At 41.3% G+C, this 12,997-nt stretch overlaps 1 protein-coding gene across 2 annotated transcripts in view; it reads left to right on the top strand.

The window, feature by feature from the left end:
* The window catches only part of LOC140135372 (leukocyte antigen CD37-like), a 77,565-nt gene that overhangs the window by 42,757 nt on the left and 21,811 nt on the right, over positions 1-12,997 (top strand). For both annotated transcript variants that reach the window (XM_072156797.1, XM_072156798.1), the window contains 2 exons: positions 5,896-5,968; positions 10,520-10,644. In XM_072156797.1, coding sequence (XP_072012898.1) covers positions 5,896-5,968; positions 10,520-10,644 — 198 coding nt within the window. The remainder of the gene's footprint in view (positions 1-5,895; positions 5,969-10,519; positions 10,645-12,997) is intronic.

Genomic DNA, 12,997 nt, shown 5'->3' with positions numbered 1-12,997 from the left:
AAATGACTGTGGACCAGGCTGTCTCCGACATTCTGGCCTCTTCTGTAGGTGATGGAGGGAAAAGGGTCAATGGCCTCAGCAATATCTTTGTCCATTTTTAAGATGTTCCAATTCTCTCGAAGTATCCTTTGTACCTCGAGATGACAACTGTCATAGGTCCCAATAATTCTCATTTTTCCTTCTTGTGTGGCCCTGTTTTTGGGATTTAATAGCTCCTGTCTTTTCTGATTCAGCGCATGCTGGTGGGCCTCCTTCAGGATATGAGGTGGATATCCCTTCTCCAAAAAACGGCCTTGGAGATCCTTGGAAGCCTCCAAGTAATTACCCAATGAGGAACAGTTTCTGCGAACCCTCAGGTATTGCCCCTTGGGAATTCCCCTTTTGAGGGGTGTCGGATGCCAGCTCTGCCATCTTAAAAGACTATTCGAGGCTGTAGGTTTTCTAAAAAGTCGTGTCTCCAGGTTCCCTGTGTCCGTGAGTAAGATCTTGATATCCAAAAATGTGATCTCCCTGGAGTTAATTTCTGAAGTAAAAAAGAGACCCAACTCATTGATATTTAAGAGGGTTACGAACTCCCTAAAGAGATCCACAGATCCAGTCCACAGGATGAGCACGTCATCAATGAACCTCAGCCATAGAGCTATGGCCGAGGTCCACTTCTCAAGTTCCTCCTGGAAAACCACTTCTCTCTCCCACCAGCCCAGATAAAGGTTTGCGAATGTGGGAGCACAGGGGCTCCCCATCGCAACCCCTCTGAGCTGGTGGAAGAAATTGCCCTCAAAAAGGAAATAGTTCCTAGTCAAAACAAAATCCAAGAGGTTCATTAGGAACTCATTATGTGCTCCACACTGCACCCCTCTGGTTTTTAAGAAGTCTTTTACCGCATTACAGCCCTTTTGATGGGGAATTGAGCTGTAAAGAGCCTCCACATCTAGGCTTGCCAATAGGGTGCCTTGTGGAAGTGTCAGGTCTTCGATCCTTTTTAAGACATCCATGGTATCCCTTACATAAGATGGAAGGGATACCACAAAGGGGCGCAGGATAGTATCCAAGTATATGCTGGCATTCTGCGTCAGGCTGTTGATGCCTGAAACAATGGGTCTCCCCTTGAGGGGAAATGTCCCCTTATGGACTTTGGGGAGGGAATAAAAAGTGGCCATGCTGGACTTGTAGGGGCATATGAACCTGTGCTCATTAACTGAAATTAATTTATCCTCTAGTGCTTGATCCAACATAAGTACCAACTCCTTCTTAAATTTCTCAGTAGGATTAGATGGAAGTTTCCTGTAGCACTGTTGGTCACTTAGGATTTTGAGACACATATCCACATATTGGTCCCTGTCCAGCACGACCACATTCCCCCCCTTGTCCGAGGGTTTGATGATTATTGTAGAATCGTTTTTCAGACCCATTAATGCCTCATGTTCGTCCCTTGAAAGATTGTATTTGGGAGTGGTAGATGTATTCAATTGTTTCAATTGATTTGTGACTACTTCCAGGAAAATATCAATGGGGGAACAATCCCCAATAGGGGCTGACTTGACAGACTTGGGCTTTAGATCGGTGAACGGGCCCACACCTGGGGGCCTTTCATTCTCTTCTAAAAGGGTCGTGAGATTATAGAAGTCTGGCATATCTGCTTCATCCAGACCCAATTCCCCACATCTTTTTCTGTCATTTAGTTTGAAGAATTTCTTCCACTTCAAGCGACGACAAAAGAGGTTCAAGTCCTTCACCCAATCAAATGGGTCAAATCGAGGGACTGGAACAAATGATAATCCTTTTAGCATCACCATCTTTTCATATGTTGACAAAACTTTTTTGGATAGATTGATGATCTGCATATCTGAGTTTAGGTGGGGGGGAGTAGGACCTGTGATGTACTGGGGTCCAGGGACTAGGTTTTTTGTTGTTGGTCTCTTTTGCCTCTTAGAAGATACTCGGTAATCTGTGGGCCCTGGGATAAAAAACCTTCCCTATCAGAGGTAGTACCTGGTGTGTTTTTGTTATTACCCCTGCCTCCTCTTCCTCCTCTTGATCCCCTACCTCGGGACGGCCTAGGACTTTTGGATTGTTGTCTCTTTCTTTCTTTTTCTTTGGGATCACGCCCCTGTGATCCCTCTGAGTCTGAGAGGTCGTATTCTGAGGACGAAAGACCTCCTTCAGCACCCCCCTGGGATGATCCCAAGAATTCCAAAATTCTGCCCTCCTTAAAATCAAGGGTATCCCTCCGGAATTGAAAATGTTTCCTCTCCTTGATATGCGCTATGAATTTCTCAATCACTTGTTGTAATGTCAGTTCCTTCTTCCCAAAGTCAGTATGGCTGGAGAATTTCTTAATGTTCTCTATCCCCTCATTCAATAATTTAGTATTTTCAGTCAAGAGACTTCTCTCCTCCTCCAACAGAAGCCCCATAAATCTAAGAGATGATTCTATTGATTCCTTTTCCCACTTTCCCATAAGAATGGGTGATCTAATCCTCGGTGCCGGAAGTAATCCAATTCTCAGACCTCGTGGTACTATTTTGTGCTGCAAATATGTCTCCAGGGTCTGTACTTCCCAAAATGAACGAATCTGATTTTTATATATCTTGGTTAAATTCCTAAAAGCTGCTGAAATGCTGATGGTTAAGCTTTGTGTTGGTAATTCACCCTCAGAGAACACCTCTTTAACATCCTCTAACCAACGATCAGTACTCACTTTATTTGCCAGAAAGCCTGCCATACCCTTCTTGACAAACCAAATGTAATATTTCAAGGAAAAATAATAGATATTGCTAGCGTTTATGTCCAATAAATCGTGTAGTCAACTGCCTGTAATTGGGGACATTTAAAACAAAATAACTTTATTGATATTTCATTAAAATTAAACACACAACGAAAGTAGCAGGGTTATCTCTATTACAAAGAATAGTCCGACTGCAATAGGCTGGGTAAGGAGTATTACTGTAAGCCACAAGAGCGGTAACCTGTACCCTGAACGTGTTGCCGCATTAATTGGGTACAGTATGTTGTTTTCTAACACTCTTGTGATATCTGTCAGAAATTTCCATTAAACCCAATAATGCACACCGGTGATCTCACACTATACATTCATTGGAGAGTGTATTCACCAGTAAGTGTCAATTTGTCACATATCTGCCTGACGCGTTTCCCCACTGATATAAACACAGCGGTTCATCAGAGGTTGATTTTTGACAATGGGTGAAAGAGGTGAAACATCAGGACTACAAGAGTCTGCAATTTGATCGGAATTCCCCTCCTTTTAATTGGTGTACACTAGATGATATGGGAGGTCTCTCCTCTATCAGCTGGCATTTAGCAAACTGGCCGTTGTCCACATTGCGTTATAGCTCGGACTCACACTGCCTAAGATTGACTAAGGTATACAGTCAGCTGTTATAGAGGGTCAGCTTCTACTGTCACAGTAGATTATTTTAACCATAGGGGATCTGATTGCTCATAAAATATGCTGCAATGCTGCTGGCACGCCATTGCAGATCAGTCCTCATGATACTCCTAGAAGTTTCTATAAGACTCCAGGCTGCCATAACAACCAATCTGCACCCTCTGATGACGTCAAAGGAGGGTGGCCCAGATCAGCATTTAAAGATGGCAGCTCTGTTAGGTACCATGGACGGTTTCAAATGTGGCACTTAACAGGGGGAACAGTCGGTGTCCGGACCGATCATGGCAATTGCAGGCAGTTGCCACCTGCCCCTGAGCTTTTTCCATACAGCCCTTACTGTACCACAACTATCTGTGATGTGTGAAAGGGTTAAACAGTGTCAATCCTTAGGTTAAGACTTTGAACTTGCTATTTGTTGGATAACTACTAAATAATTTTAAAAATACTAAAAAATACTAAAAAATAACAGAACAGAATCATAAATCTGTCCCAATGTCCCACTGAGGCACATAGAGTACCTTTTAGTTTATGACATGACTCCCTCAGTGACTGTATAGGTTGTGTGTGGGTTGAGTTACCTTCCAGACATTACTCCTCTAGCCCAAAGTGGCCACATTGTACAATATCTGTCACATGTAGAGGGTTTAGATTATTCTTTTCTCACATGATGTTCTTGGTTTCCAGGCCTTTCATTGCTCGGTTTTATTTCTCATTGGATCTGCTATAAAATTCTTACACAGTTTTACATTGAATCTCAGACCTATCCAGGACATATCAGGCACCAGGCCTGTAATAACCTAGATGTGATATGGATCCCTGCATCTTTCCTAATAATGGTCTGCTGTTAAAACATTATAAATGGAAAACATACTGCAATCATCTGAACTTCTGGCGCATGTTTCCTTTCAAGTTTTCCTTCAGGACAGTACAATGAGTTTGCCAACTGATTAAAAACATGCTTTAGCCTTGAATGGTGTTGAAGCCATTAGGCATTTTCTCAGAAACAATATTAAGTAACCTAGATATTTTCAGGGTGTGGTATGCCAGTATTAAACTGTGTCTGGGTAATTAGATGCTTTTTGGATACTCCATTCAAATATTAATATTTAACCTATATTTTTATTTTTCATTATATAGTATATATAAATATATAGTTCTCTACATTTCCAAACAATTTTAACAATTATTATTCAAACTAGTCTCATAATATGCCTCTATAATGTGCATAATGAGAGGGAGAGAGAATTTTTTAAGGCATTTTGAGTCTGCCTGAGGCGAAACGTGAAAATACTGCCCATCGCGCCTGATGATGCTACCTTACAAACTAGTAGTCAATCATTAGACACAGACATTAGTGACATCTAGTACTTTACAGGTGATGATCTGCTCCATCAGGAAGAGGACTTCTTTACAATTTTTCCCGGTCACGGTTTATCTTACAGTATAATGGAGCATGTTCCTAATGTGTATTATCTTCACAACATGACTGAACACACTACTCCCCAAATAAAACATCCTTTATATAAACACCAGAATAAATTATATTATATACAGTAACCACAATATATTAGGTGCCCTAATTTAGCCTCTCCCCAGTAGTACACAGCCTCCCCCTCTATATACACAGCCTCCCTGCTGTATACACAGCCTCCCCATTTACATTCATTACAATGTTTGAATCTAATCAAAATCTAATAACTTTAACAACAAAAACTCCAAATAAAAGCCAAGCTTCATTTTGCTACATTTGTACTTTGATAACATCCTAAGGCCTAATGCACTAGTGAACATACACTCAATGCACTGTAGTTTGGTCATCACATAAAATACCACATTGGGTACAATATTGGGGCATATTTTTCAGGGCCTCTGCGCCACGTCAGTGTCTTAGAAGCCCTAAAATAATAGCAGATGCTAGCACTTGCGATTATTTAACCCTCTCCGCCACCGTCACGCTAGTGGGTCATCACTGTCCCCATGCCTGTGCACTGGCTTCAGACGGCGACTTTTAAGATGTGATAAGTCGCGGTCTGCGTTTATTTCTACGCCAGGTACAAGCCTCTTGATGTATCGCGCTGCGAAAATGAGGCGGCGGGGCACGAACGCCGGTGTGTATGATAAATATCCTCCATTGAAGCTATGTTATACCACACTGTTATATGTAATTTGTTGTGCATGCCATAATTCATCTTACTGTGAGAAAAGTACTTTCATATAAATAGCAATAATGTCTGGGTGTACTGTGCTACAGATTCACACACGAAAGATCCTTACAGAGGGTTTCCATTAAATGTTTATGTAATTCTAAAATATCTTATGCAAATAACATGTAATCTCAGTTAACACATATGGAAAATTATTTTTGCAGCCATATGTGACTGTATAATCTGTGCTTCATTTCTGGCATCAGATATATCATGGTAGTCAGAACATAATTGGTTCTTATAAAGTTGCCTTAACATAGCACTGTGTTTTGTTACGGACAGGTCCTGGGAGGTGTGCTGCTATGTTTTGGACTCTGGATCCTATTTGACAGAAGTAGTTTTGCCTCTATGATAGGTGAGTGAGATCATATTTGGAGAGGCTCAGTTGCTTACATACCATGTCATTTTATTTACATCCACTAAGTGTAAGTGAACTTTTTGGCTCCACTGAGCTGTCATTAGAATTGTGGTCTTTTTTATATCCATATTATTAACCCATTCTCTCTTGCAGAAGTTTATGAATTGCTTGGGCTAGGCTGCACTTAATAAGAGTAGCACACACAATGACCCTTTTACAAACCATATATTAGCATATTAGACAAGGGTGGGATTCAAATTTTTAACAACAGGCAAGCAAGAAGTCAGTTGTGTAGCTTGTCGCACGGAAAAACTATACCTACTGTAATAAAGAATTACAATATCCTTAGATCGATATAATATGTAAATACACTTTTTTGTATCTAAAAGCCCCCAGTAGTAATGTCCCCAGTAAAATTCCCCCAATAGCCAGCAGTTACGCCCCCCAGTATCCAGCACTATTGCCCCCAGTAGCCATTAATAATACCCTCTGTAGTAATGCCCCCAGTGGCCAACAGTCATGCCCACAGTAGCCAGTAATAAAGCCCAAGGAGCCCGCAGTAACGACCCCAGTAGCCACTAGTAATGTCCTCAAAAAACATCAGTTCTGCCGACAGGAGCCATCAGTTATGGTCCCCAATAGCATATAGTCATGCCCAGAGTAGCCATTAGTAATGTCCCCAGTAGTAAGTAATGTCCCCAGTAGTAATGCCCCAAGTAGCCAGTGATAATGTCCCCAGTAGAAATGCCCCCCGTAGAAAGCAGTCACGCCCCCAGTAGCCAGCACTATTTCCCCCAGTAGCCATTAATAATGCCCTCAGTAGTAAGCAGTCATGCACACAGTAGCCAGTAATAATGCCCCAGGAGCCAGCAGTAACGACCCCAGTAGCCACTAGTAATGTCCCCAATAGCCATCAGTTAGGATCCTCAATAGCATATAGTCATGCCCAGAGTAGCCAGTAGTAATGTCCCCAGTAGCAAGTAATGTCCCCAGTAGCAAGCAGACATGCTCCAGTAGCCAGTAGTCATGCCCTCAGTAACCAGTAATAATACACCCAGTATCCAGCAGTTATGCAATAGCCATTAATAATGACCCCAGTAGTAATGCCCCCAGTAGCCAATAGTCACGTCCCCTGTAGCCAGCAATCATGCCCCCAGTAGCCAGCAGTAATGCCCTCAGAATGACCCTATTAATAATACCCCAGGTAGTAATGTCCCAGTAGCCAGTAATAATTCCCTCAGTAGTCTTGTCCCCAATAGCCAGCAGTTATGCCCATAGTAGCCTTTACTCATGCTCCCAGTAACCAGCACTTATTTCCCCAGTAGCCATTAATAAAGCCTGCAGTAACCAGCAGTTATGCCCACAGTAGCCATAAGTCATGCCCCTGTTAGCCAGCAGTCATAATGCCATTATTCAGTAGTCATGCCCCCAGTAGCCAGTAGTAATGCCCTCAGTATCCAGTAATACCCCCAGTAGTAATGTCTCAAGTAGTAATGCCCTGAGTAGCAAGTGATAATGCCCCCAGTAGCCATTAGTCATACAGCCAGTAGTTATGCCCCCAGTAGCCAGTAATAATGCCTCCAGTAGCAAGCAGTAATGCCCCTAGCAGCCAGCAGTAATGCCCCCAGTTACCATTAATAATACCTTTAATAGTAATTTCCCCAATAGCCAACAGTTATGCCCCCAGTATCCAGCAGTTATGACTCAGTAGCCAATAGTCATGCCACCAATAGCCAATAGTAATGCCCCCAGTAGTCGTGCCCCCAGTATCCAGCAGTCATACCCTGAGTAGACAGCAGTTATGCCCCAGTAGCCAATAGTCATGCCACCAATAGCCAATAGTAATCCCACTAGTAATCAATAGTCATGCCCCCAGTAGCCATTAATAATGCCTCAAATGAATAGTGTCCAAAAGCAAAACTGACCACACAAGTTTTCTGAATAAAATCTTCCTTTTACTTTATAATTTCTTGTAAAACATTCACATTTTTTGATAAATTGACCATATATATATTCACTATGATAAAGTTCAAAGAGCTTGCATTCTCAGAACACGAGGTAACGTGAGTATGTTAACATATTTGTAAACTTATTTGTGCTCACAGCACTTTCGGGAGGCGTCTGCTTGAGTCAGGGTCTCCGTCCATGCACCAGGATACGTGAGTTGTTTTAAAGGACATTCACAAGGATACGTGAGTTGTTTTAAAGGACATTCAAAGGATGGACTGTGCTTATGCTTATGCGAGTTTACAAATAAGTTTACAAATATGTTAACATACTCACACTACCTTGTGGTTTGAAAATGCAAGCTCTTTGAACTTTATCATAGTGAATATATGGTCAGCACCAGGATATGTGAGTTGTTTAAAAGGACATTCAAAGGATGGACTGTGATTATGCTTATGCAAGTTTACAAATAAGTTTACAAATATGTTAACATACTCACGTTACCTCGTGGTCTGAGAATGCAAGCTCTTTGAACTTTATCATAGTGAATATATGGTCAATTTATCAAAAAATGTGAATGTTTTACGAGAAATTATGAAGTAAAAGGAAGATTTTATTCAGAAAACTTGTGTGGTCAGTTTTGCTTTTGGACACTATTCATTTGATGCGTTTGGGGAGTGAAGGAGAGCTCCCAGTCCTAGACCACATTACAGATTAATATTAGCTCCACCGTTTACATATTTGTTGGGCCATTAATAATGCCCTCAGTAGTCATGCCCCCAGTAGTCATGCCCCCAGTAGCCAGCAGTTATGCCCCTTGTAGCCAACACTCATTTCCCCAATTGCTAATAGCCATGCCCACAGTAGCCAGTAATACCCTTAGTAGTAATGTCACAAGTAGTAATGCCCCCAATTAGCCAGTGATAATGCCCCCAGTAGTCAGCAGTTATACCGTCAGTAGCCAGTAATCATGACCCCAGTAGCCAGTAATAATTACTCCAGTAGCCATCATTAATTCCTCCAGTAGCAATGCCCTCAGTAGTAATTTCTCTAGTAGCCAGCTGTCAGACCCCCCCCCCCCCAGTAGCCAATAGTAATGCCCCCAATAGAAAATAGTCATGCCACCAGTAGCCAATAGTAATGCCCCCAGTAACCAATAGTCATGACTCCGGTAGCCAGTAATTATGTCCACAGTAGTAATGCCCCAATAGCCAGCAGTCATGCCCCCAGTAGCCAGTAGTCATGCCTACAGTAGCCAGTATTGTGCCCCCAGTAGCCAGAAGTCATACCCCCAGTAGGCACTAGTTATGCCCCCAGTAGCCAATAGTTATGCCCCCAGTAGCCACTAGTCATTCCCTGAGTAACAAGCAGAAATGCAACCATTAGCCAGCAGTAATGCACCAATTAGCCGGCAATAATACCCTGAGTAGTAAGGCCCCAGGAGCCAGCAGTCATGCCCCCAGTTGCCTGTGGTCATGCCCGCAGTAGCCAGTATTAATGCCCCCAGTAGCCTTCAGTCATACTCCAGTAGCCAGTAGAAATGCTCCTCTCCTTGCTGGCGACACCTGCACTCCTTTCAGCATGGCACAACAATTATATCATTGTGTGGTCAAAGGACTGAATAGGCCTATGGCCTGTGAGGCAAGGACTGGGTGCAAACCAACGTGACTAAATTGTGTCGCCTGCACTCGGGGAAGGCCCGCAGCTTCCCATCTCATGGAGGATGGAGGCGGATGGCAGAGCGGCTCCTCCCCGGCTCGCCTCGACTGCTAGAATTTTAATAACATATTACAGATTGCCTTACCATACTACTGTTTGTAACTACAGAGTATTATTATTGTGCAGGCCTAAATGAGCCTCTTAATGACTATGACTGTTCATAAAATAGTTTTATTTTCGGGCCACACTTTTAGTTTTGCCCAGGGCCCCACTTTGTCTAAAACCGGTCCTGCACGTCCCTTTATGTGCACATGAAGTGTGTCTTGTCGGACACAGAGCAGCCACGACACAAAACTGGTCAGACCCTACTTAACTACGTGTGCAAATTCGAGAGATCTGGTCTAATGTGTCCTACTGTTGGGAGCCCTGTTGAGGAGCTGTATGGAGATGGCCTGGTGCAGGTGTCCAGCTTCTCAGCAGCATCACATGTGCAGGGAAAGGTTTTATAGACAGTTCCTATTCACGCCCTCTCAATGCCCACAAATATTTTTATTGGGGTAGCAACTTGAGGTCCTATATCCCGGTTATATCCAATGTATATATGGGAAGTCCTGCTTATGTAATTTTCTTATTTATAAGTTGATTCAATAAAGATGAGACTGGCATATAATAACAAGCTTTATACATATTGTTCTCTCATGATATCCCATACAGAAAGCGGCCGAGGTAAGAGTAAGACAACTCAATAATGAAGATCAGACATGAGAAAATAGAGACATAATGATGAATAAAGGGAATAATAGGCCTTGCTCCAACTTGCAGGGATCTTTGTAGTTTGATCCCCCAGGCTAGGGCTGAAATCTTCAGAAAGCAGAATGATTCAGCAGATGATATTTATTTAACCTGTTCCTCCTCTCTCACTCCCTTCTTTCCTTCCCTCAGGGTCTTCAACACCCACCTTGAAGATTTGGTCCTATGTCTTATCAGGAGTTGGGATCCTTACCATGTTGCTAGGGTTTCTGGGCTGCCTTGGCTCATTAAAAGAGATCAAATGTCTCCTTGGATTTGTAAGCAATTTTTTGTTTGTTTAATCATAACATATAATACCTGAACTTTCTGCAATTGTTTTTTTATGTAATGACTTCATACCCTTGGAGTCGGCACACAACCTAAACACCTGGTATGAGAGGACAGAGTTCACAGGAGACCTAAGGAGAAGAGCTCATACACAATTAAAGAGGACCTGACTCTAGAACAATGGCAGTTTTGTTAAACAGATGCGTCTAGTATTGCAGAACTGCTTCATGTGAATAGCTGTGAGCTGCAATACTAAACTCAGCCTTTGGACAAGAAAGCAGCCATCCTAATCTCATACCACTGTTGGGCATAAAGACACTATGACATCAGCTACATCTAAGGCTGATATTAAAAATGCCTTTCAGTACTTTATAATAGTTTATTTTACATTACCTGGCTATCTCCCAGCAGTGTGTGGTGAGACCTAGTTATTGGAGCCTGTCAACAGCTAAAAATGTCATTCCTGGTGACATTTTCACTTTAAAAAAAATACCTAATCCTAATTCTAGGATGTAAACTAGGTTTACATAGAAAATTGGAAAATTAACAATATTTATCACTTTCTGATGTTGGATGATCAATTTGATGCAGCTTTTAGGTTTATACCGCCTATCAGTTGACCCGTTTTGCACCAGAATCCTGTATCAGCATTTTGGTGCAATTTGCAAACCTGTTGCCAGGAATTCACATTTGGATCTAATGACAGGTTCCCATATGCTTTTTAATACTAATTACCAATCTCCATTTTCAATTGACATTCTTCGTCTAATTCAGTTTTAAAAGTATGGAAAATTTTTTAGCAAAGTGGATCGAGTCTTGTAGATATCTGTTATAATTCTCTGTCATAGCTTCCCCAAGTCTCCCTCCTCCCCCTTCTTCATGCAGATGTAAGCTGAGCCTGTGCTGCAAGCTCAGGGGGTAGAGCCAGAACTGTGATGAAACAGGATTATCACAGATACTTGTATGATCCGATCTTCGTTGTGGTCAGGGAGCCAGGTATACTTTTAAAACTGAATGGGGCTAAGAATGTTAATTATAAAAGTAGCCTGGTAATTAATATTTAAAAGCCTATGGGAACCTATCATGAGGTTGAAATGTGAAATTCTGATGCCAGGTTTCCTTTAAACCAGGAACCTTTTTCAACAAGCCATGTTCATAATAGACCCCACCCTCTTATAAGATTTGAAAAAAATAACACATAATGAATATTTCTGTATAGCGTATACGCCAGGTCTTTTTGGTTCATAGTAAACATGAATACTGCCCCCTTAACATTGTATATAGAAAGTACCGTATATTTTATGTTCATGAAATCTATACAAACTACATACTCAAACATATCCCATAAAGTTTTATGCTCCTGATAATTGTTGGTATTACAGTACATACAAATCACTGCCTGAATCCCACTTACTCTACATGTATGGAATTCATTACTAATGTTGTAGAGACTGATAAAAATTATTCAGGCAGCACGTATTCCATGAACAGAACAGGAATAATGAAATCATGGACACTTGGTGGTGGTAAAAGTTTTCCAACATCTGCTGTCAATACAGTCCCATGTATGTCGTAGATGTGACTGCAGCACAAAAATATGGAGACCATCTGTTCAGGTCAGTCAGCATGTATGTAGACTTGATTTCCATGCAGTTGCTTCAGGAAAGAAAGGACTAAAGCCAAAGAACTTGTGTTAGGTCATCTGGAAGTCATTAAGGATTGTAACTTTTAGGTCATTAAGGATTGTAAGGATTCACGGTGTCCTGGGATTTTCTTTGTAACCATTTAAATCAAGACTGTGTAAATCAAGACCGTGTAAAACTAAGTAAATTTTCAACTTTGTGTTTGTTAAAGGGGAATTCTGGGAATATGAATGTCTGATACAAAAACCCATAATGCTATAAATAAATAATTATAACTCAATATATAAATATAAACTCAATGTCATTAGTCACAAAATGGAGCTTGAATAGTTTGATTTTATGATTCACAAAAGACCCATTTAAGGATCCATTTGTATATGAATTATGTTTTTTTCCTGGAATACCCCTTTAATATACATCTGATGGAATTACTTTATATTTACTGTTATATTATAAGCAATCACTGTTGGACTCCATGGAGGGTATTTATTATTCTTGCACTCTGGAATATTATGCTTATTTGTGCAAAAGTGTTGCTTTATTTTCCCTTTTTGTATCATTTTGTACTAAAGGAAGCCTATCATGAGGACTCTACCATTAGAAACAGATCTGATAGTAGATTCCTTCTGCCTGCCATAATCTGTAATTTAATAATCCTGGAACCTGACCAATTTTGTTAAAAGCTTTATTTTTTGTAATT

The sequence above is a fragment of the Engystomops pustulosus genome, chromosome 6, assembly GCF_040894005.1.
Source record: "Engystomops pustulosus chromosome 6, aEngPut4.maternal, whole genome shotgun sequence".
NCBI lineage: Eukaryota > Metazoa > Chordata > Amphibia > Anura > Leptodactylidae > Engystomops > Engystomops pustulosus.
The sequence above is the reverse complement of the archived record's forward strand: the minus strand, read 5'-3'. Positions and strand labels throughout refer to the sequence as shown.